Below are 25,332 nucleotides of genomic sequence, written 5' to 3'. Positions count from 1 at the left end.
TGACTCACATTTCATATGTAAAATGGCATCTGGAGAGACAGAACACTTACATGCATGCAGTCTTTATTATGAGCAACATTTGTGTCATGATCTTCGTGCCTCCTCTGTCTCCCTGGGTGGAGCTCATCTTGGGCTCATGACTTTAATCCACGCTCCTGGCCTGATTACTCTCCTGCTGCTGATCTGCCTGATTACCATTATTTAAGATGGCGGTTCAGTGCTTCTCCTCGCTGGATCGTTGAGTAACCTGTGTTAGTGCAACCTTGGCAAACCCGTTTTTCCCCATGTGAATCTCTAGCTTGTTTTCTGACCGTGTTCTCCTGTTTATAGATACCCCTGGACCTGTTCCCGTTTCCTGTCCTTGGATTACCTGCGAGTGGTTGAGTGGCGAGATGTGTGTGGAACAAGAGTGTGAGTGTCTCAAGAGGAATGTGGAGTTATTGAAGAGGAGTGTGACGTGTGTGTGGGCTGCCACACCTGCCGCTCGTCAGTTGTCATCAGTTGCAGCTGATGGCCTCATCAGGAGCACTCTACTTAAGGGTCTGGCGGAGCTCCGGTCAGCACAGGATTATTACATCTGACTTGTCAGTATAGCCATTGCATGCTGGTTTGGAAAGCCCTCCCCCAGACCCAGGAGATGTTGCCCTTTGCCCTGGGGTGGAGACAAGCGGACCGCCCCCGGTCCTGCAGCAGCAGGGGGATCCCTGGGGATCAGTCTTCTGGATGCTATGTAGTGGCTCCCCCGCTGACCCCAGTGGGCACCCCCATTCCCCAGGTTCATTGGAGCTGGGGGACCCACGCCCATCCGGACAGGGCCCACAGTAGCAGCATTGCTAGGCCCCACAGAGCCCCCCTGATGCCACCACAGAGAAAACTAAACCCACTCCATCATTCAATCATCTCCCAGACTACATAAGACAATAGACACCCAGGTTGACTTCGTTCTTCACCTCTGCTAGATCTCTTTCCCACCTGCAGAGTGAACTACTGGAGAGCAGAGACCTCCTGCAAGGATGTAACAACCTCCCCACAAGCTGAAGAGGCACCCCGTGCCAGAACCGGCCCCCCCTGTGCATGCACCCCGCAACAACCCCAGCGACACACCAATCAGGACCCAAGCCCCCAAGGCCCGGCCAGATCCCAAGACTGGAGTCAGAGCACCCCCAGAACCCAACGCCCCCAAACCCGCCCCGGAGCCTGGGTGGGTCTCACAATCCAAATCCCGACATTGGGTTTTGAATAAATTAAATGTGTGCTGTGTGCTTTTTGTTCATTCTTAAGTTGTAATTCTACATAAGAGCCAAAATAACAATTGAAATGATGAAGGCACTGGAAAATGGCACTAAAAAAGACAAAAGACAAAATTTTCTGTCTTTCCAGAAAAACAGAAACTTCACACCTGTTTATTCTTTCCCTCCCAGTAGTGGTGTGCGATACTGCGTATTTTGGTATCGATCTGATACCAAGTAAATACCGGCCAGTATTACCGATACCAATACTTTTCAATAAATAAGGTGGAATCGTCATTGAATTGCTAAATCTCAATTAATTTTTATGACCTTAAGTGTTTTTTGTGATTTTTCCTTTTTTATCAATAAATAGTTAAAGCCCAAGACATAATTAGAACCAAGTTTATAATTAAATAAAAAATGCTTTATTATTGTGGCGGGCGTGGCCTGCGATGCAATCACGCCTCACCATCTTAAAACCTGTGCACTGCTTGTATTGTTGTTGTTGGTGGTGATGTGTACGGCTGGCAGCGGGAGAGCTGCACCCATTGAATGTGCTGTTACAGACACTGTGTGATTATTGTAAGAATAAATAATGCTGCGAAGCATGAAAATGGCATCGGGTCTGCCGTGGTGGTTATCAATTTTTTTTTTTTTAGAAAAATCTTAAAGTGGACGCAAACCAGTAAACAAATTAAAACAAACAAGTACTGCTGAGAAACTACAGGGTGGGCCATTTATATGGATACACCGTAATAAAATGGGAATGGTTGGTGATATTAAAGTCCTGTTTGTGGCACATTAGCATATGTGAGGGGGCAAACTCCTCAAGATGGGTGGTGACCATGGTGGCCATTAGGGCTGGGTATCGTCACTGATTTCTGGAATCGATTCGTTTCTGATTCACAAGGTCCCGAATCGATTCGATCCACGATTCGATTCAATTCGATTAGATTCAATTCGATTAGATTCAATTCGATTTGAATCTGGGAAATTTTGACAGTCAGAAATATTATAATTCAGATCAGTACATTTACATATTTTTGTATCTATAAAAAGGAAGCTGACACACGCAAGACTTTATCAAAGGTGTGAGCGTCACAGCAGATGCCTTTGTGTCAAAGTAGCTGAAGATAAAACACAGAAAAACATGAAGGTGGTTTTCCTGGCCTGGGATTTTATAAAAATATTCTGCAGTACATCAAAAGCGAAAGAAAACCATTAATCAACATATGAACGTTACCTCTGACGCTACAGCGGTTTTATTAGAGACACTAAGCGTTTTGCATTTTGCATAATTTTAAAAAGTTTAAATTTGTTCAGTATTGAATGGCAGAAATTAGGTTTTCTTTTCGGAAGTATGTAAAACGAAAAAAAAAAAAAACAGCAGCCGACAGCGCTGTAAACAACAGTAGACTTGTGCGTAACAAGCAAGCGAGTAATGCAGAAAACAGATTTTTAGACGGGAAACTGTTCTTGAAGTACAGCGAGAGAGAGAGAGAGAGAGAGAGAGAGAGAGAGAGCTGTGCATGAAGTGTGATTTTATCATGGTGGAAGCAAAGCAGTAAAAGTCAGAGTGATTTCATGACGATGTTTATGTGAAGCGTAGTTTGGATCGTCTTTTGCTGCTGGTTCAGTCAATTTTGTTTGGAGAGAGATAAAACTAACAGCTTTAGAATCAGCGCAAAAAGGGCGTGAACACAAAGTGCGGACCCGCCTAAACATCAGAATCAGCGAGCTGTCGGCTTTCAGCCCCGACCGTGTCCGTGCAGTTGTTGTGCCAGAAAGTGATTGCCGTCCGCGGGAGCGCGCGCAGCCACTTAAAGCTGCAGCGCCCGTCGGGTGAGAAAGGCGACATCTCACTGATTCTGATCCGCGGGTCCGCGCTGTGTGTTTACGTCCTTGTGCAGAATCCCTGTACCTGCTCTCATTTACTGTCTTAGCTGTTTGGTGGTTGTTGAAATTTTGTGAGGTTTCACCTGAGATTCTGGCGTTTCGGGCAAAATAAATTTATATTAAAAAATTGATTCAGGATTTTAATGAATCGATTTCACGTTATCCAAGCCAGAATCGATTTTAATCGATGAATCGATTATTAAAACCCACCCCTAGTGGCCATTTAGAAGTCGGCCATCTTGGATACAACTTTTGTTTTTTCAATAGGAAGAGGGCCATGTGACACATCAAACTTATTGGTAATGTCACAAGAAAAACAATGGTGTGCTTGGTTTCAACGTAACTTTATTCTTTCATGAGTTATCTACAAGTTTCTCTTTGTTCACAGCCATTGACATGTCGAAGAGGTTAACACGTGAGGAGCGGATCGAAATTGTGCTGATATCTGGTGAACGCAGTAACAGGGTCATTGCAGCAGATTTCAATGCTACGAGTAACGCAATAGTTACTTTTCAAGTAATTAATTACTTTTAGAATCTTGTAACTCAGTTACTAACTCACTTACTTTTTTGAAGAAGTAATTAGTAACTATAATTAATTAAAAGTAACTTAAAAGTAACTTGCCCAACACTGCTCGTAATACTGTGGTACGAAGAACTGAAGAAGTTTCACCTAATCTCAGTTGGATGCAAAAGGAGTGAAGTTTGACTTTTTTTCGTTAGCTTGCGACGAAAGCACAGATGCATCTGACACCGTTCAATTACTGATTTTTTTGGGAAGAGTGGACAATAAAATGAACGTGAGTGAAGAGCTACTTGACCTCCAGAGCCTTAAGGACCAAACAAGAGGAACAGATTTATTTGCTGCTGTTTGTTCCGCTGTAGATGACATGAAACTACCGTGGAAAAAAGTCACTGGTATTATTACAGATGGCGCACCTGCCATGGCTGGGGAGAGAAATGGATTAACAACCCAACTCTGTAACAAAGTCAAAAAAAAAAAAAATGATCGTCAAAAAAAATGGTCAAAATGATGGTAAAAAAAAAAACAACAACTAAAGAACGTGATGGACAGATTTATATGGCCCTCAATGTTTTGTACTTTTGAATAAGTTAACTCTTAATGTTTTTTTCCTGTTCACATGTTTTGAATTTAGATGTTTAATTTTTCTTCATTTTGTGTTTTTCAAATACATTCCTTTGGTAAAAATATTTAATAATAAATAATTCATAATAAAATATTTATAATAAAATTTATGTGTGAAAAAAGGAAAAAAAAATATAAAGTCATTCATTTGCATTTAATGTTAAGGATTCAAAATATTTCAGGCTGAATGGTTGGCCCCCACACATTCTCACCTTCCCAAATCTGGCCCTCTTTGCAAAAAGTTTGAACACCCCTGCATTAAACCCTGTCATAGGATTGTGTTACATTACACCCACAAAGGCTGGATTTTAGGCCTTTTGCTTCATGTGTGGATGAAACTTAGCTGAGGGATCATGACACTGGGAAAGTCTGTACCAGCATACTGGAGGGTCTATCTGTTAGCTGAACCTCTGATTCAGGAGGAACAACGAGGTTTTCATCCAGGCTGTGGAACTGGACAAGCTCTTTATCCTCTCAAGGATGTTTGAGAAAGTGGGCAAGTGTGGACAGAATATCTTGGTCTGTCCAGGCTGGTGGATGTTCTCTACTATGATGGTCTCAGGATTTCATCTTTGCTTTTTGCAGATGATGTGGTACTGTTTTCTTAATCAGATGGTGACTTCCAACTTGCATTGGAGTGGTTTGCGGCCAAGTGTGAGAATCAGCACCCTCAAGTCAGAGACCATAGTTCTCAGCCAGAAAAGGTGGAATGCCAACTCCATCTGGGACAAATTACTACCCCAACTGGAGGAATTTAAATGTCTTAGGGTCTTGTTCACGAGTTTGGGGAAAGTGGAGCATGAGATTCACTGACGGATTTGGGAAACAAGTGCAGTGATACAGTCACTGTACAGTCTGAGCTAAATTTTTAATTTACAGGTCAATTTAGATTACAACTTAGATTTAGATTACTACTATTCAACTGTGGCCATGAACTCTGGGTAGTGATCAAATAAGTAAGTTGTTGTCCCTCTCTTTTAACTCAAATATGGACTGAAGCTCTTTAATATGATGCTGTTGTACATTCCACATTAACTTTGCTGAACATGAATAATGATATGTTATTTTTGCTATTCTTCTTTTGTGTCACTTGATATGTACACAGAAACACCTGTTAGTCTGACAATTCTTAACTATGTTATTACTGATGACTACTTTACTCACAGAGTGTTCCCTGAGTTTGCCTGGACACAAAGCAATCTCAAATGAAAAGTATACTCCTCCTTCTTCCCTAATGGGTGGTGTGCAAGATTAAACAACACAGTAAGTCAATAAAAGGGAATGGAAAACAATAAAACCTAATGACTGATCTCAACAATTCAGAAAGCTGTCATGTGCTCATCTTTGCGAAACAATTTAGTCGTGGTTGTTTTGTTGTGTTCCTGTATTTCTTCTACTCTACCCACTCCTCAGTTTTCTTTGTCCTGTCAGCTGCAGGGACAGTTTCATCTAAATGAGATGCACAAAACTGGAGATGTGGTTCTGGGTGGACTGTTTCAAGTCCATTTCTTTTCAAGTGTTCCTGATCTGTCTTTTACCTCGCAGCCACAACAGCCGACTTGCCATGGGTAACAAAGACAGGGAAACAGAATGAAAAACACAGAATAAGAAAACTGTCAAACTTGGTGCCAGTATAAATATGTATTTTATATCTGAAATAACTACACAATGCATCTTCTTTTTCATTTTTTTCCTTAATATATGTCTTTAATTGTTATTCCGTTTCCTTAATTGTTTATAGTATTTCTACTTTTGCAACTTTTTCAAAAGGCACTCTTTTCTTGTAATTTAAAATCTGTATTGTATTATATATATTAGTAATTAAATTTCTCTTGTCTTAGTGTGTATGTCCTAGGATTTAAGCTCGCACAAACCATGGCGTTTGCTATTGATGAGATCAACAGAAACTCAAACCTGCTACCAAATGTGACTCTGGGATATACTCTGTATGGTAACTGCTTTGAACTTGGAATTGGATTCCGTGGAGCATTGTCATTAGCCAGTGGTCAAGAGGATCAAATTGTAGTAGATGATACATGTGTTGGAAATCCTCCAGTCGTAGGGATTGTGGGTGATTCGTCCTCTACAATTTCTATTGCAATCTCCAACATCTTAGGCTTGTACAGAGTACCTATGGTAAGTTTTCTGCTTGACCATGTAACAGTTTTCTTGGATAGCGTTGATTTTATTGAAAATGTAAAACCATTTTGTGAAATAAAAAATAATGCAGTCATGATGACAAAGTTAAGATATCTCTACGTGGATAGCTCTACAATATACAGTCTGTATCTTTCACAGGTGAGTTATTTTGCCACATGTTCCTGCCTGAGTGACCGTCAAAAGTATCCATCCTTCTTTAGAACGATCCCAAGTGATTCTTTCCAGGTGAAAATTTGTCATCAAAATTAAAATGGAAAAACAAAAGTCTGTTTCAATATCTGTGTAAAAGAAGAACACAGACAGATATGAAAATATTAGAAATAAGAATATAATTAGTTTTGAGAATTATGCTCTATTTCGTTTCTGTATTGTCTCAGAGAACAAAGCTAAATTGCAATTATATTTAAATGCTGTTCTGTGGACACTGATAGACAGATAATGCACTGAAATTTTATTTTGTTTCTCCTTTTGAATGCCCTCACACTTTAATCTGTATTCACTTAGGTACGTGCAATGATCCAGATTCTAAAACATTTTGGCTGGACTTGGGCAGGTCTGCTTGTCACTGATGATGATTATGGGCTTCATGCAGCCAGATTCTTTCAGTCTGAGCTGAGTGTGTCTGGTGAAGGTTGCCTGGCCTACACTGAGGTTTTACCCTGGGACAAAGACACAGATGAACTCAGGAGGATTGTGAATGTGATGAAAACCTCTACAGCTCGAGTTGTCATTGTCTTTGAACATCCCAGTCGCATGATACACCTTATAGATGAGGTTTCACTTTAAAACACTTTAATAATTACTAGTTACAGAGATCTTCATAATTATATTGTGTAAAACACATATTAAGTATCATTGTGAGTACAGAAATGAATACAGAAAAATAATCATTCAGAAATCATTTTAAAGATCAAAAACTGTTTCAGTAAAGAAGTTGGAGCTTCAATATTACTTCATAGATTTGGTCTAATCTAATTCACAGGTAGTAAGGCAAAATGTGGCAGGCCTACAGTGGATAGCCAGCGAGGCCTGGACAGAATCTGCTGTGCTCCAAACACCTCACTATATGCCATACCTGGGTGGTACACTGGGTATCACCATTCGTCAAGGAGAAATACCAGGGCTCAGGGAATTCCTGTTGCAAATACGTCCTGATCGACATCACAACACTAGCTACGGAAATAGCTTGGTGAGAGTTGAACACTTTTACTGTGTGTGTGTGTCACAACAGTTATATATTTTCATAATGTGTAACAAACATTTTTCAAAATATTTCAGGTGAATCAGTTTTGGGAATTTACATTTCAGTGCAGGTTTGCTCCAGCTCCAGCAGGCTGGCTGGAAGGTGGAGGTGCACTATGCACTGGACAGGAAGATCTAGGAAATGTGGACAATGAGTACTTGGACATTTCCAACCTGCGGCCTGAGTATAATGTGTACAAAGCTGTTTATGCACTGGCATATTCCCTTGATGACATGCTGCGGTGCAAGCCAGGAAGAGGGCCTTTCAGTGGGAACAGCTGTGCCTCTTTGCAGTCACTGGAGCCTTGGCAGGTGTGGTATCATTGTACACTCCACCTTTGAATACATTGTTTTTGCTTGCTTTCAGAATTTCTGAAAAGGGATTTGCCATACTTCTGAGCAAAAGTAGTTAAGGTATTTTAGTCATGGAGGTCATTAACTTCTATACAGGATTATTAGTAATGTGCCTTGGTTGATTAAGACTTAGATATAAATGACTTTATATATGTAGGTACCATAGATATAATGTTATATTTGATTACTGAACTGAAAAATTGCCACTGTTTGCACTGTAAAGTTACTGGAGCCATGGCAGATGTGATATCATTTTACACTCCATCTATGAATAAATCATTTGTTCTATAATTAGTTTTGGAGGAAAAAGTAATTTACTTATTATACATTTCTTTTAAACAGCTTGTTTATTACATGGAAAGAGTGAACTTCACCACTCCATTTGGTGATCAAGTGTCATTTGACGAGAATGGTGATGTGATACCAATTTATGATGTTATTAACGCGTTGTGGCTCCCTGATGGAAGCACGAAACTTCAGAAAGTAGGTGAGGTTAAAAGGACAGCTTTCAAAGGTGAAGAACTCATACTTGATGAAGACAAAATCTTCTGGAACTTTGAATCCAAAAAGGTTAGATATGTTTTTATTTCACAAGTACCTTTTATGACATTTACAGTATATAGAATTGTAGCAGGCAATAAATATTTATTTTTTTATGTCCAATAGCCACCTCGATCAGTATGCAGTGAGAGCTGTCCTCCTGGTACCCACATGGTGAGAAGGAAGAGAGAACCCGAATGCTGTTTTGACTGCATCCCTTGTTCTGAGGGAAAGATCACTAACAAGAGCAGTAGGTCTTTGTCTTTCTGTATGACATATTTGATTTAATTTCTGTGAAATATAGGATGCATTTCAACATCAACCCCTTTTTGTCAGACTCCTTGGAGTGCACCAGTTGTCCAGAGGATTTTTGGTCAAACCCACAGCGTGACCACTGTGTTCCCAAGAAGACGGAGTTTCTTTCCTACCATGACCCTTTGGGTATTTGTTTGACAGCAACCTCCTTATTGGGAACATTTATATGTGCTGTTGTTCTGGGGATCTTTATCTGCCATCGCACAACACCTATAGTACGTGCCAACAATTCAGAACTTAGTTTCCAGCTATTGTTGTCACTTAAGTTGTGTTTCCTGTGTTCACTTTTGTTCATTGGACGACCCAGGATGTGGACATGCCAAATGAGGCATGCAGCATTTGGCATCAGCTTTGTGCTGTGTGTCTCATGCATCCTGGTAAAAACCATGGTTGTTCTGGCTGTGTTCAAAGCCTCCAAGCCAGGAGGGGGAACCAGTCTGAAATGGTTTGGTGCTATGCAGCAGAGAGGAACAGTTCTGTTTCTTACAGCTATTCAGGCAGCCATCTGCACTACCTGGCTTGTCTCTTCCTCTCCAACTCCACATAAAAACACCCAATACCACAATGACAAGATAGTATATGAGTGTTCAGTTGGGTCCACTGTTGGTTTTGCAGTGTTATTGGTTTATATTGGCATACTGGCTTTCCTCAGTTTTCTAATTGCATTCCTGGTGAGGAATCTCCCTGATAGTTTTAATGAGGCCAAGCTCATCACATTCAGCATGCTGATCTTCTGTGCTGTGTGGGTGGCCTTTGTTCCTGCTTATATTAGCTCACCAGGAAATCTTGCAGATGCAGTGGAGGTATTTGCCATTCTTGCTTCAAGTTTTGGACTCTTGATCACACTGTTTGGACCCAAATGTTACATAATCCTGCTGAGACCAGAGATGAACACAAAGAAAGCTATTATGGGCCGTGGGATTGTGTCGTAAAATATTTTAATCTATGTTAAAAACATATTTATTTTTTGTGCAGTAAATCCGAAAATAAAATATATTAATAAAAACAATAAATGTAAATATTAAAAACCACTTGAGAAATCTAAATAATAGAGAGTTATTTACTCTTTTTCCTCTTGTCTTTCTTTTAAATAAATCTTTTCAAATATAAGCACTGACTGTGTTACACTTCATTGTCAAAATTTATCTATTATGTAAGTTAAATGTAATTATAATTCCTTTAATAAACTAAGCTTTAATTTTGTGCTTCAGCCATTTTTGTGGTATATGATGTAAAACACAGTAACACATGAAGCATTGTGCAAGGAAGTTCTGTACAGATGTCTTCCAGGTTTACACACCATCTTCTGTGGTAATATTGCTTACTGCGATCCTTACAGTAATATGAATGGATGTTTCAATGATTACGTTAGTCTCTTGTGAATTAGACATGAAGCTTAAATAATTCTCTGAATGGTATTCTGGCAAGTTGGAGTACTGAGAGTATGAAATAATTATCACAAATTAAGAATTCTCTAAACATAGACACACATTTACTAAACGAGACCTGTAGCTATGTTTGTGAAGCTGCAAATACTGATGGTAATGGGTAAAAAGGAAATTCAACCTGTGGAGTATCTTTTGCTTCCACAATCTGAACATTTTACTAGAGGGTTCTTCAGCTTCATATTTTGCCTTCCCAGAGAGATCATATAGAATCCTACACCTTACAACCACAGTTACATTTTTAACATTTTTTTAAAAACTTTTTAGCATCTCTTAAAACGTGAATTGTGTTTGATCTTTACCAAGAAATTGAATTACAGTGAGTTACAATTTAAAAAAGAGCCATCTCATGGTAGTTCATATTGTAAGGTCAAACATTGAATTATTTAATTTTTATACCATATAAAATCATGTAAGTAGTTCCTTAAAAATGATTTTAAAATGCATTTATTAATTAATGTCAGATACAGCAATATTATATTAAAACTGTAAACCGTTTTCACATTGACATGATAAGTTAATATGGGTGGTGTTTTGTTTTCGTCTAAGGTTTTTCTATGAAACTACAGTCGTACGGTATACACATTTGCAATAATATATTAAAACGTTGCACGATCATTCTTAATTCTGGATAAAGTGAATCAAGGTTTTTCTATTAATTTAACAACAAACAAAGATAAATACATAAAGATTAAGTGATGATATAGATAAACAGAGAGATAATGAATATTTGTCATATTTTGTTAATTTACTTTTGCTACCTGGCCATCATATATTTCTTGGTGTTTCTCTCAGGCCTCAAAAGAATGATGAAACACTTCGGAGCAAAAATACAGAAAAGTAAACCATAGCTAGAAGCCAGGATGGCAAAAACTTCCACAGCAACAGTGTATTTACCAGGAGAGCTAAGGTAAGCAGGCACAAAAGCCACCCAAACAGCACAGAAAATCAGCATACTGAAAGTGATAAGTTTGGCCTCATTGAAATTATCAGGAAGTTTCCTAGCAAAAAAGGCTAATATGAGACTGGTGCAGGCCAGCAGGCCAATGTAGCCCAAAATCAGACAAAATCCCACCACAGAAACCATGGCACACTCTAGAGTGACCTTTGACCCTTGAAAACCCAGATCTTGTCGAGGCACAGGGGGAATGAGGGACAGCCATATGGTACAGATGATAATCTATATGAAAAATAAAATGTTTTTAGACAGATGTAAAAATACAAAGACTTAAAAATTCAAAACAGAACATCTGTATGACCTGTATGCATGTAAGAAGGCAGACACTTCCTCTCTGTTGGCCTGGACCAAACCATCTAATCAAGGCTTCAGCACCAGGCCGAGCTGAGCGAAATGCTGCCAGAACCACAATGGTCTTGACTTTGAGGCAGGAAACACAAAGCACAAAGCTGATCCCAAAAGCTGCCTGCTGGAACTGACAAGACCAGACTGATGGACGACCAATGAACACGAGCGAGCACAGGAAGCAGAGCTTGATTGACACAAGAAGCAGGAAACTCAGCTCTGAATTGTTAGCCCTCACCTAAAATTAAGAAAGTGCAGCTTTATAAAAGCAGTGACACAGATAATATCAGCTACATGTGGAATAATTCTGTTGTTTTAATATTTTGTCAATTATTTAATCCTGAAGAAAAAACTGACATGAGATATCAAGTAATACCTAACAACAAAAAAACTGCACTTGCCAACTGCACACGATGTTTTCTTTAAAATGTACATTATAATTTTGTGAACATTTCTTTCTCACCACAGGTGTGTGACGGTAATGAAGGAAAACCACAAAGACAACTGTTGTCACAGTGACACCGGTCACAGCTGCTGTAGTAAGAGTAATTCCCAAAGTCTCATTAAAGGCAAGAAAGTCAAGTTGGCGAGGGATGCAGGCAGTACGTTTAGCATTAGACCAGAGCTCTAGGGGACAACGCTCACAGTCAAGGGAACCTAACAGTAAAAAGAGTGGACAAGGAAAGAAGAAGAGAACGGAAAATCAAACAAGAACAGCAGAAGTACATGACTTTAAATCAAATCGATTTACAAGGAGGGGTTTAGATTGTAATTCCATTACCAGTTTTATTGCTTATCTCTCCTGCAGCACATGGAATACAGTCAAAACAGCAGAGAGGTTCTCCTTTCCTGCTGACCTTTCTGGTCCCTGGGGGGCAGATCTCACTGCACACCGAAATAGGCACCTAAATAATAAGCCAACACTTATTTTTAAGCACAATATGTGTATTCCAGTTAAGAGCAAGAAATGCACAAATTACAGTTTACATTATTTTCATATAAAATACCCGACTGGATCCTGTGATCCACTGAATAGCTGATTCATTAAGATGGAGAGCAAACCCATCCACATGACCAATCAAAGCAATTTTTAGAGTCCCATCAGGTGTTTTCTGCCAGTTAACAAGGTCATACTTTGCTGGAATATCGGCTCCTTGAAAGTAAAATGTTTCATTTTGTGGTGTGGTGAAGTTCACTTCTTGCAAGTGCTGCAAAAGCTGTAAAATTATAACAATCGTGAAACTAGAGTTATTAGAGTTCAATGATAAGTGCAATACTGAAACATATGAAAATGTAATTACAGCATTGTGTACTCATGGGTCGGACCAAAACCCTGTTCAGTGTCTAAAGAATGCAACATGGATATTTATTTAATTTTTTAGGGAAAGGATGATATTCATGATTACTTTACCTCAGTGGCCTTGATTTGTTTTGGAGAGGAGCAGGTGGAGATGTTGTTTTCAGAAGGGCTGTCTTTAATGGGGCAGAGAAGGCCGTGGAGGGCATGGGCTGCAGCATAAACAGCAAGGTAGACATTATATGTCACCCTTAGCTGGGATGCATCTGTAAAGAGATTCTGCACTTTTTTCAGAGACTCTGACCCATTGCAAAGTGATAGTGAAGCTTTATGATCAGACATAACAGGAGGATTTGAAGTTAAAATATTTGATTTATGGCTAGACTTTAGTGTGGAGACAGGAGAACTGAGCATTGAGGAGGAATATAAATGAAGATGCCTGGTCCTGTGACTACACCCAAACTCCATTTCCCAGAATTCTCTTAAGAACTCATCATCTGGATGGTGAATTGGGTGTAAATGTCTGAGATAACTTTCAAATCCAGGTATAGCTGAACTTCTAGTGGCAACACCAAGAACACCTTTTGCCACTTTGCTTGTAATTGAATTTTGGACCAGATCCCCACTAGTGCTCCAAGCCTCACTGGCCAAAAACTGTCTATCAGTCACCTAATAAGCAAAAAGAAAATTATTTTAAAGTTTATTTTGTTTTTGAATATAATCTCTAACTTTTTTTCAGCATGCATTATATGCGATAGGCATTACAGCTTCTCACATTCAGTTTCGCAAGTTGCAGGAACAGTTCCCTCACATCTGTATACCAGGTGAAGATCAAAATCACCCTTGCAGTAGAGGCTTGAATTGTGAGGGCTGCTCGTCTGGCATCACTAATGATATTTTCCCTTTGGAGAGTCTCTACAAATGCCAGACAGACACCTGCTTCCTGAATCTCCTCCTGAAATACCTGACATATACAGGTGAAAGAACCCTATTACATTATCACACTGTAAATGTCGTTATATAATGTACTTATTACTGTATATTTTAGAGATATGGCTGAGTAGTCTAAATGACTGAAATAAAAGATGCAAATACCTTTACTGCCATGTAGCCATAGTTATTGTTTGCTACAACTGCTCCAACCCAAGTCCAGTTGAAGCGTATAACAAGCTGGGCAACAGCACGTGCTTGGTATATATCACTGGGGATTGTTCTGAAGAAATTTGGATACTGGAGCCTGTCACTCAGACAAGGACAGGTGGATAGATAGCTGATCTGAAAGACACATACACACACACACACACACAAAACCTGCATCTAATAAAGTTTTTGTTTCTGTTTAAAAAAAATCAGTTTCTCCACTGTCATAAAAAAGCATGAATATTTCTTCGAGTAAAAGATATAAATTCAAGTAAAAGATGGCTCCACTTATCTAAAAACAAACAACAAAGCTCATATACAGTTTTTATGGTGCATTCAAAACAAAACTCACGAAAGGTATGGAGAGTGGCCCCAGCACTGTGGAGAGTATTTGGCTTGTTATGGATGAAGCACCACCAATAATCATGGGGACAGATTGACCACCTGAAAACAGAAATTATTGATTTAGTCAAACAACATCTTGTAGCAGGAATAGAAAATGTAGAAAGCAAAATTGCTGACAGATTTTTTTGTATGTTTTCTGATCAATGAATGAGTTACCCCTCCTGTCTTTAATTTCTTCTCCATTCCCACTAGAATAATCTGGAGGGTTTGTAGAGTTGCAGCTGGTGTTGTCTCCACCAACGAGTGACAGTGCTGACTGGAGAGCCCATGGTGGGCGCCCACAGCTGTCAAAAATATGATAGCCCAGCTTGATTCCTGGTAGGAGCATTGTACTATGATTGATTTCCTCCAGTGCAAACACCATAGCATATATGTACTGCAGAGGAACATATTCTAAACTGAGAGGGGGGAGATAAAATTATAAAATATAAATTAGTGAATTTTGTTTGAATAATTTCTGTAAAACTACAAGTACAAATCAACCAGCAAAACACAGTAATTACTCCTATGTTGTATCTATATATGCTCTCATTCTACAGTAATCAAAATATTCTCTGTAACTTAGAGTTTTACCCAGTACATGGATTGTAGCGTGGCAGCTGAGTGAAGTCATGGTCTATAGCTGGAGGCTGATAGTGAAGAGGAAAAAGTCCACCAATAATTACATCTCCATCTTGAAACAGACCCTGGCTACTTGGTGTACCCCAACGAGAACATGTCAACATCTGATCAGACAAAAGTCCATTCCGGATTCCCATTTCTCTTCCCACAAGCCACACAAGTAGCAAAGATTGGGATGACCTGGACCACACAATGAAGAGCCAGGAAAACCAAGACATAGATGCAGCTGTTCTAGACATTTAAAAATGTACAGTACACTCAATTTGGTTTATTCTCATGAGTTCAATCAGTATCCATAAACAATTCCTAGAATGAAAATATCAGATTAGACTAAAGCCCCTAATATAACAAACTGTACAATTTAAAAATGTGTATTTTCATACACCAGCTATAACATCAGTTGGCTGCTGACATCCATCCTCCTCCTTGGAAGTAGATGAACTGCAGATGAGGGTACTTTATATAGAGGCAGGGCCTTTTGGTGAGCAGGTGAACATGACGACACATATACTCCCAAATCAGTCCTCTCAAGACGTGACACGACAGTATGAGTGATCATTATGCCTTGCAGATAGAAGATGTGGAGTTAGGATGTGTATGTAGGTGTGCCTCTTATAGTATTTGGCCATCTTTTAAAATGATCTCTTTATTACTTCTGTAGTGATCATGTATTATTTTCATATTTGGACTGAAAAGCTTCCCCTAAAATACTACAGTTCCCAATTACTTTAATGGAGGTATCAAGAGATAAAATATATGAGTACAAATGCACATTTCATGCAAAATAATCAAACGCTTAAGGATGTTTAAGTCATTAAGAGTCACAACTTTATTCCATAAATATATAAGAATGTTAATTTAACTTTATGGCTTTGAAAAACTGTTCCAGCTAAAACCCTTACATTGTGAATGTAGAGGTTCAACCATCTTTAACAACCTCATTTGACCTTAGTATGCTCCTTTATCATTTATTGTAATCCGTGATCAACGCAAAGTTATGTGGATATTTACCAGCTTTACTGATTGCCACATATTGGTTAAATGATGACAAATCAGGGACAAGACTAGTGAAATGACAAAATATTAGCCAAGGTGAAGATCAATTTAACTTTGAATTACAAAAAATGCAGATAATGGATACAAAAAGGCTGTTCATTCTGTATTTTGTTTTTTTTTTAATTTTTGTTTTGTATTTGTTCTTTACAAAATGGAGATATCCATAACATTGATAGCTAGAGGACTATTGATACACTTTTTTTTGTACACACACTAACATTGTCATGGTCCTGGGTTATTTGACCCAGCGTTTTGTGTTTTCTATTATTGTTTATTCTAGTTGCGGTTTCTAGCTCGTTCGGTTCGGTTCTTCCTCAGTTTAGAGTTAGTCATCCCTGCCTGTGTGTTCCCTCTGTATAAAGTCTGTGTTTCTTTGTATGTGTGAGTTCCTGTTTTATTTTGAAGGTCAGTGTCTCAGGTTATTGTATTCTGTGGCTGTGTCCCAATTAAGAGACCGCACGCTTGAAGTACGCGAACTACGCGTACTACGTACGGTGCGTACTATAAGTACGAGAAGTGCGGAAGTGAGAAGCTTGTGAAATGGGACGGTCTAGCCTTCGTCGCGCTGTTCAGGTTGCCTAGCAACCATGATACTCACCGCGAGACATAGCATTGTTTGACAGAAATGAAGGAGAAAAAATGTTTTGTTGGTCATTCATTTTTGTCATGACATCACTTTGATTAGTTGAGTATCTGAGGCTGAGACCACGGGACTGTAAAACATGATAGTTGGGCTTCATTTCTGTACTGAACAGTCATTTTAAGATTAGTTAGTAAATAACAATTAGCTAATGTTGTTCATGAGACTAAAATCATCTCACCTGTAACCGGAAGGTCGCCGGTTCGATCCCCGGCCTCTCTGTCCTGGTCGTTGTGTCCTTGGGCAAGACACTTTACCCTACCGCCTACTGGTGTTGGCCAGAGGGGCCGATGGCGCGATATGGCAGCCTCGCTTCTGTCAGTCTGCCCAGGGCAGCTGTGGCTACAACCGTAGCTTGCCTCCACCAGTGTGTGAATGTGAGCGTGAATGAATAATGTCATTGTCAATAATGTCGCTTTGGGTGCCTTGAAAAGCGCTATATAAATCCAATGCATTATTATTAATATAGATATATATGTATATTACAGGATATATTACAGCAGTGAGCTTGAACTCTGGGTCAAATATTCAAGTTGCAGTTATTTATATTTCCTATCACCTTAAATCTTCACTCAAAGACAAGTACCTTTGACAGTGTATATACAGATGTATTATACATAAGAGACAAATATTGGTCGTTTAATATGTTGGCATTACATTACATTTGGCTCAATGCTTACATACATGTGTAAAAACAAAATGTACGAGCTGTGAAAACTGTTTCTGATAGAATGAAGAGTAGATTGATATATTAAATATTCCTTTATTGGGTGAGAATATCAGACCATGTCATAACTGCTTTAAGTCATCAGAGCCTTAAACAGGCTGACTTCTGCTAAATGGGTCAAACTGGGCAGAAAGTATACAAACACAAAACATCCTTATAGAATATGATGTAACACTATAGATCAACTTACCTCAGAATATATAAAGCATATAAACAATTACAGCAATATGATGGAACAAATACAGCAGTACTACTAATCCAAAATACTCAAAGCTTCATAGAACTGAAACAAACATTTATTTTTAGCTCCATTCTGCTGCTGATACATTCTTTAGGTTTCTGAGTATTAAACTTGTTGCTGCCTTTCATAGTGTGTAACTTGAAGGCCCTGAGTACTTTCTCACACACTCAAACACTGGAATGATAAAATTATTTGAACATTACCTAATAAGACTGATTCAGGACAGACAATTAGTTATTTTAAACTTTCCTAGCAGTCCTTCACAAACAGGGAACAGTTTGTCTATTCTCTCCATCTGTCAGCTGCTGCTGGCTCTTCCTCCTCCTCTTCTTCACACACTGCTGAGTTTGTCCTGGTGGATCATCAGGGGTGCAAAGCCTCACAGATGATGTGCAGCAGTGGGTCCCTCAGTCTGTCCTCACTCTGGACACTTGCAGTTGTCACACATGGAAATCAAATGTGTGATAAGCTGCAGGATTCAAACACAAGTGTAACTTATAAATACATGTTCATACTTTTATTCCACAATCAGAGAGAAAGAAACAGAGAGAGTGCAGGACAGACAGACAGGTGACAGTCTCAGGTGTATACACTGCTACAAAACAGCACAAGAGAAGGAGGATTTAGTGTTTGTGTTATTACGAGTGCTAAACAAAAAGAGTTCCCAGATGGTCCAGTGGACACATGTGTGACTCCTGTGATTAAAGCATCTTTCTTTCAGCTTAACGAGTGAACCGTCAGCTCGTTCAAACACACGTTAAAGTCCGTTTGGCTCGACACCACCGAACAGAGGCAGCAATATAACATAGCTAACATTAACAGTGCAGTGGATCCTGCTTGTGCCGTGATATTCAGGACTGCAAACCGAGCAGCATCACTGACTTTCAGCTTGTTGTGTTTGTGGATATATGACTGACTTTAATTATCCATAAAATCATCACATTCTCTGTAAGATTAAGGTCAACTATAGATATATATTTTGAAGTAGAGGCTTTAAAACCAAGTTAACGCTGAAAGTACAAACATCACTAATGTCACATAACTTTGCCGACATGTGGCCAACAGTAATGTTTTAATGTTCTTCATTATTAAACATTTGCACATAAATAAGTGACATCATATTCAGTATTTACTTTTGACAGTTCACTCTTCGGACGCTCCCTTCTGCCGTCTGCTGTATTTTGCGGCAAAATTATCCACACCCACCGCCGCGCTATGAATTGTGGGATATATGGGACCACGAAGCGTGCACCGGACCACGCTTGATATTTGGGGAAATCGACGGCGCATTTGGAGTATGCATTTGAAGTACACTTCGAATTGGGACAGCCGTCGTCGCGTGGCGGTGACGTAATCGCACTCAAAATGTGTACTTCAAGCGTGCAGTCTCTTAATTGGGACACAGCCTGTTTTACTTCGCTCAGTCTCCTCAGCTCCAATTTTGCCCAGCTGTGTTTCCTCCTGTTTCTCATTCCCTGATTGCAAAGTTTCAGTCTGTTAGAGAAGTGTTTCTTTCTCGATCCGTCAAGCACCACTGTGGGACTGTCTGCTGCATAGAACCAACTGGACGGCCTGTGTCTGTCAGACCCCAACACAAAGCCCCACCCCAGCTTTCAACTCTGCACTCAAGCTACATCCACACGTACACGGGTATTTTTGAAAACCGAGATTTTCCGTTTGAGTTTTTAAAAAAATCCCGTCCACACATGCAGTTTTGAAAAAATATCTTCGTCCACATGTAAACGCTAAAAACATAATGTTGGCCAATCAGAAGTCTAGAAGCCTGGGAGGTAGTGGTGAGCAGATCGATCCAAATATCGATTCTATCGATACCAAGTTGGCATCGGTATCGGATCAATACTAGCCTGGTGAGATCGATTCTTTAAGTTCGGCTGTTGTTTGCAATGCTGGGCTTTCGACAAAGACAAAACAGCCAGGTCACTGGACTCGCCGCTCCTGTGTCAACGCAGAGCAGGCACACTTTGCGCCCCCCCACCGTGTTTAGATGTTTGATTTGATTTATGTTGCGCTGTCACGTGATGTGACTTGACGCTTTAGGGGGGTGTTAAGTTGTTTATGTAGCTGTTGCTGTTCTGTGAGTCTATGGTGCAAGTGGTGTGATATGCCCATGTAGAAAGAACGGCACTGCGATGCTGGACTTTCCCTTACTCTGGGCTCCCTCTTTATTCTGGCAACTGGTACAAAGAAAACAGCACACAGTCGTCATCAACAGTGTGGAAAACAACTGCAACATTCAGTTCACCAGCTTGGGAGTATTTTCCTTTTTTTCCAAACATAACACTTAACAAATGACTAATATATATTTATACAACACAACATCAACAAAGTCTTTCTTTAAAAGTTCTAGCTGTAACCAAACCTGTGATCATATAGTGGCAGTATTATTTATTTATTTTTCTCCTTGTGGTAACTGAGAGATGAGAGACATTATATCTCCTTTTTCCTAACCAACAACAACAATAACATATAAAAACAGCTTTTCTATAATAACACAATTATCATTGTTCATCTTTTTTTTTTTGCCTATACAACAGCATCAACTAAAACTTGTACTTAACAGTACCTACCTGGTACAAAGAAAACAGCACACAGTCGTCATCAACAGTGTGAAAAGCAACTGCAACATTCAGTTCTGTTAACAAGAATTAGAACAATTACAATCTCATAGAGAAACATTAGAGCTGAGTGCAAGTCAAAAAGCACCCGACTAGCTAACGAGTACTCACTTAGCATGCTAACTAAAAATGCTACTCGTGAATTACTACCAGTGTAGGGACTAACGCGTTATTAAGTAACGCGTTACAGTAACTACGTTATTATTGTGGTAACGAGCACGGTAACTAGTTATTATGCCAAAATCAGGAACGCATTACTCGTTACTGGGATTTAGATAGGCTCGTTATTCGTTACTTCGTGTGGTGGCTATTGCGGAGCTTCCACAGATTCAGTAACATTAGCAAGTGGTGTAGGCCAGCAGGTGGATGAGAGAAAGTGGAGGCAAGAGGAGAGACCCGAAGCGGCCGCCCGTCCGAGTGTCAGGTGAACGGAACTTCAGGTAAGAAGTTATGACCTGCAGTCTATCTGGGTCAGATATAAACCAAGTTTAGGTGGAGTTTATTTTCGTTATGCTGACTTTTGCGTACTGCGTGCTAGCTAGCATGACGGAGTTTCTATACAGCTGTGTGGGTGCTATGTTACTGATGTTGAACTTTATTTTGTTCATAAGATTAATTATTAGAATTGCCAACTGTGCCCTAAAAAACGGAATCGTCTCGTTGTTGGGAAGCATTCATGTAACAACGTGTTTTGCAGGTTACCTCTGTGGTGGCCATCTTGTTTTTCCAGTAAAGAGGAGGCCTGCCTCAATTGTAGCTCCTTTATAGGCCAGTCTGAATTGAGAAGGCGTGGTCTTTAGAGTATTTAAAGGGAGCAGGAAATGGATTGGGGGCCATTTTTGAGAAGTTGCTGTCTGTATGTGCATGATATTGGCAAGAGATAATAAAGCAATTACTTCAGTTAAGACAGTGTGAAGTCTAATGTTTCCCTCACCGCGCCTCCCGGTGTAACACTCGTATTCAGAGAAAACATTATGCGTTTCGTATTGAGGTGAAAAGGAACACAGTTTGTCCCGTACTTCAGCTACAATGAAAAACACACAAAGCTGGAGTTATTCTGTGTTTACGCTGTCAGCTGCCTCTTCTTCTCTCATTCTCTCCCCTCCCTCTCTTGTTTCTACTTCAATTGTGAAACTGATCAATGATCAGCTGATCGGCTTTTCTCTCTTGTTTGTTTATCGCCCACTTTGCGCCAGAAAGAGGAAACCAGCGGATGTCGCGTTAAACAAGAGCAGCACGTTTAAGCTTGATCAGCTGTTGTTAGAATTTATTTAATATTAATTTCTAGTATCAGCTGATGTTTGCTGGAGCCACAGCTGGAAAAGCTGCTTGTCATGATATCGGTTTGGATATGTGGTGAGAGGGAAACATGAAGATGAAACCAGGAGATGTCCTTACTGAATCATCGGAGCTGAACAGGTGATGGAGAAACAGGTTTACCTTTTAGGTCACATGACTGAGTTGAAGTTATGAACTGTTTCTGAGAGACAAATAACACCAGGATCCTTTTCTATGTAGCTGACAGCTGGTAACTGTGCAGGGGCGGATCTAGCAAAGTGATGCCAGGGGGCCAGGTAGGGCATTAACAGGGAAAGGGGGGCACAAAGAAATACTTTTCATTCTTATTCTCATTTAAAATGTCTAGCTTTTAATAAATAATTATCTGAGTCTTACAACAAACGATTGATAGATTGATACATATATACCATCAAGACAGTGTACATCACTGTCACAACAGTGTTTGTTTTCATTCAAAGGCTTTATGATTTTTCCTATAATGGCGGGCCGGTCTGTAGTCAAAATGCCTGGGTCGATTTTTTTGTCCCAGTCCAGCCCTGGATGCAGCTCATCTGCTCATCAGAGTTACTTTTGATGGAAGTAACTAGTAATGTAACTAAGTTACTAATTTAAAGTAACTTACCCAACACTGGTTACTACCCATGCATCAAAATGCCTGTAACTTTCAGGATACATGCTAGTACTGCTTACAATCAAAATACATGTTGACAATTATCACTATAAGAATGTTTTCGTTAATACACATACAAAATTGACAACAGCATCGCTCACAAGCACCTACCACCAGCTTGGGAGTATTTTCCTTTGCTGAGGCATGCGCTGTGCAGCAATTTGGAACCTTAAAAGTTGCAGTTGCAGTATTTGTCCACCAGGTGGCTCCAACTATTCACAAAGCACATCAATTTTGAGGAAATTCATTAAGCTATTTTCTAACACTGTTACATTTACATATTATATTTTATTATATTACATATTATATTTTCACCAGCTGTTTTTGTTGTTGAGAATTTTATTGTAATTTTTGTATTATACAGGGTGGGCCAATTATATGGATACACCGTAATAACATGGGAGTGGTTGGTGATATTAAAGTCCTGTTTGTGGCACATTAGTATATGTGAGGGGGCAAACTCCTCAAGATGGGTGGTGACCATGGTGGCAATTTAGAAGTCGGCCATCTTGGATACAACTTTTGATTTTTCAATAGGAAGAGGGCCATGTGACACATCAAACTTATTGGTAATGTCACAAGAAAAATTTACAAGTTTCTGACCACTTATAAAATGTGTTCAATGTGCTGCCCATTGTGTTGGATTGTCAATGCAACCCTCTTCTCCCACTCTTCACACACTGATAGCAACACCGCAGGAGAAATGCCAGCACAGGCATCCAGTATCCGTAGTTTCAGGTGCTGCACATCTTCCACTGAAGAGTCCGAAGGCCCGTTCAGCAGCCTGTCTCTGCTGGAGGGCCCGAGGAGCCTGTCCAGCCACCTGTTCCTGCTGGAGGGTCCGAGGGGCCCATTCGGCCTTCGTCTGTTGTTCCCGCGGGGGTTCTGGAGAACCGCACCAGCCTTTGTCTGTCTCTGCTGTAGGGACCCAGGGGCTTGTCCAGCCGTCTGTTCCGGCTGGGGGTTCTGGAGAACCGCTCCAGCCATGGTCTTTCTCCACTGAAGGGTCCGAGGGGCCCGTTCAGCCTTCTGTCTCCGCTGGAGGGTCCGAGGGGCCTGTTCAGCCTTCTGTCTCCGCTGGAGGGTCTGAGGGACCTGTCCAGCCTTCGTCGCCTGCAGCCCCACCATCTGCGGCTCCCTCGTCCTGTCCGGCCTGCACGTCCTCGTCCTGTCCGGCCTGCACCTCCTCGTCCTGTCCGGCCACTTTCCAGGCCGTTGGCTGGACATTATCGCTGTCGCGGCCGCGGAAAAGCTGATTTCCTTACTGAGGGAATTTCATTCATATCCAGTTTGAGGTTGAAAAGTGTTGTGAGAGGCTCTGCCACAAAATCAGCTGCCAGCTTCAAGAAGTAAGGATCTAGTAAATTGGGTCCTGAAGATTTTCTATGATCTAACACTTTAAGAGCTTTACAGACTTCCTGCACAGAAAAAGGAACAAAGTTAAATGGCTGACCAGTGTACACTGGAAAGTTTGTGCAGGATTTTACAGAGAGTGGATTTAGAGAGTCAAACAAAGAGCCGGGAGATATAAAGTGCTTGTTAAAGCAATTCATAATCTCCTTTCTATCATAAACAGGAACAGAATCTTTAAAAACGTAGGTGGGTAGAGCATGTGAGCTTTTACTCACTGAAAGAGACTTAATGATTTTCCAGAACTTCTGTGGATTATGTAGTTTCTCTGTGGTGACAGAAAAAATAAACATATTCTGAATATGTCTATTTTGGTGCTATGCTTCAGAAACTAATTCTGAAGGTGTGTTTTTTTTTTTCTCTTTGTTTTAAGAAAATGAAGAAAATCATTGTGAATAAATATGTAAAGTGGAAAAAAAGGATCCACAATTTTCTTTTCCCCTTTTAAAAATTTCTTTATTGCTTGTATTTATGTCGGAAATTTCTGATTGTACATTTCTTGTGCTGGTGATTAAATTGACTCCGAGCTTCCTCCAAAAAAAAAAAAAAAAGACATTCTGCTTTAGCTTTCTTAATAGAGGAAGTACATTTGTTTCTTAATTGTCTGAAAAGAAGCCAATTAGTGGGAGAGCCAAATCACAACAACAGTCACCTCAAGGCACTTTATATTGTAACGTAGACCCTGCAATAATACGTACGGAGAAAAAAAACCAACAATCATATGACCCCCTATGAGCAAGCATTTTGGTGACAGTGGGAAGGAAAAACTCCCTTTTAACAGGAAGAAACCTCCAGCAGAGGGAGGGGCGGCCATCTTCTGGGACCGGTTGGGGCTGAAGAAGGAAGACAGGATGAAAGACATGCTGTGGAAGAGAGCCAGAGATTAATAACAAGTGTGATTCAGTAGAGAGGTCTACACATGTTGAGTGAGAAAAGTGACTGAAAAGGAATTACTCAATGCATCATGGGAACCCCCCCAGCAGTCTACACCTATTGTAGCATAACTAAGGGAGGATTTAGGGACACCTGATCCAGCCCTAATTATATGCTTTAGAAAAAAGGAAAGTTTTAAGCCTAATCTTAGAGTAGAGATAGTGTCTGTCTCCCGAATCCAAACTGGAAGCTGGTTCCACAGAAGAAGGGCCTGAAAACTGAAGGCTCTCCCTCCCATTCTACTTTTAAATACTGTAGGAAAAACAAGTAAGCCTGCAGTGCGAGAGCAAAGTGCTCTAATGGGGTGTTATGGTAATAAAAGGTCATTAAGATACTCTTGCTGCAGCATTGTGGATTAACTGAAGACTTTTCAGGGAGTTTTTAGGACATCCTGATAATAATTAATTAATAATGAATTACAGTAGTCCAGCCTAGAAGTAATAAATGCATGAACTAGTTTTTCAGCATCACTCTGAGACAGGATATTTCTAATTTTAGAGATGTTGCACATATGGAAAAAAGCATTCCTACATATTTGTTTAATGTGTGCATTGAAGGACATATCCTGGTCATCAAGATGGTGCTGGAAGAATGGAAACTGGCTGAGTGGAAACTGGCCTTAGGGCA

General features: G+C 40.0%; 2 protein-coding genes across 2 annotated transcripts; one reads left to right on the top strand and one right to left on the bottom strand.

Moving 5' to 3' along the window:
- Nucleotides 1–5,699: 5,699 nt before the first annotated feature.
- Nucleotides 5,700–9,814, top strand: LOC109204972 (extracellular calcium-sensing receptor-like). The gene is made up of 9 exons (XM_019367237.1): nucleotides 5,700–5,839; nucleotides 6,113–6,407; nucleotides 6,570–6,656; nucleotides 6,936–7,205; nucleotides 7,414–7,620; nucleotides 7,710–7,985; nucleotides 8,370–8,597; nucleotides 8,694–8,817; nucleotides 8,904–9,814. Exons 1-9 carry the CDS (start codon nucleotides 5,730–5,732, stop codon nucleotides 9,812–9,814), a joined length of 2,508 nt encoding a protein of 835 aa, XP_019222782.1. The 5' UTR covers nucleotides 5,700–5,729.
- A 946-nt stretch (nucleotides 9,815–10,760) lies between these two features.
- Nucleotides 10,761–17,008, bottom strand: LOC100704286 (extracellular calcium-sensing receptor). Its single transcript, XM_025898494.1, has 13 exons — nucleotides 16,971–17,008; nucleotides 15,046–15,273; nucleotides 14,662–14,870; nucleotides 14,420–14,511; nucleotides 14,023–14,202; nucleotides 13,703–13,891; nucleotides 13,383–13,596; nucleotides 13,042–13,253; nucleotides 12,638–12,847; nucleotides 12,412–12,535; nucleotides 12,094–12,287; nucleotides 11,587–11,868; nucleotides 10,761–11,507 (listed from the first exon to the last, which is right to left on the bottom strand). Exons 2-13 carry the CDS (start codon nucleotides 15,228–15,230, stop codon nucleotides 11,085–11,087), a joined length of 2,514 nt encoding a protein of 837 aa, XP_025754279.1. The 5' UTR covers nucleotides 15,231–15,273; nucleotides 16,971–17,008; the 3' UTR covers nucleotides 10,761–11,084.
- Nucleotides 17,009–25,332: the final 8,324 nt, after the last annotated feature.

This window comes from Oreochromis niloticus, linkage group LG14 (genome assembly GCF_001858045.2).
Source record: "Oreochromis niloticus isolate F11D_XX linkage group LG14, O_niloticus_UMD_NMBU, whole genome shotgun sequence".
Taxonomy (NCBI): Eukaryota; Metazoa; Chordata; class Actinopteri; order Cichliformes; family Cichlidae; genus Oreochromis; species Oreochromis niloticus.
Note: the sequence above shows the minus strand (reverse complement) of the source record. Positions and strands in the feature narration are given on the sequence as shown.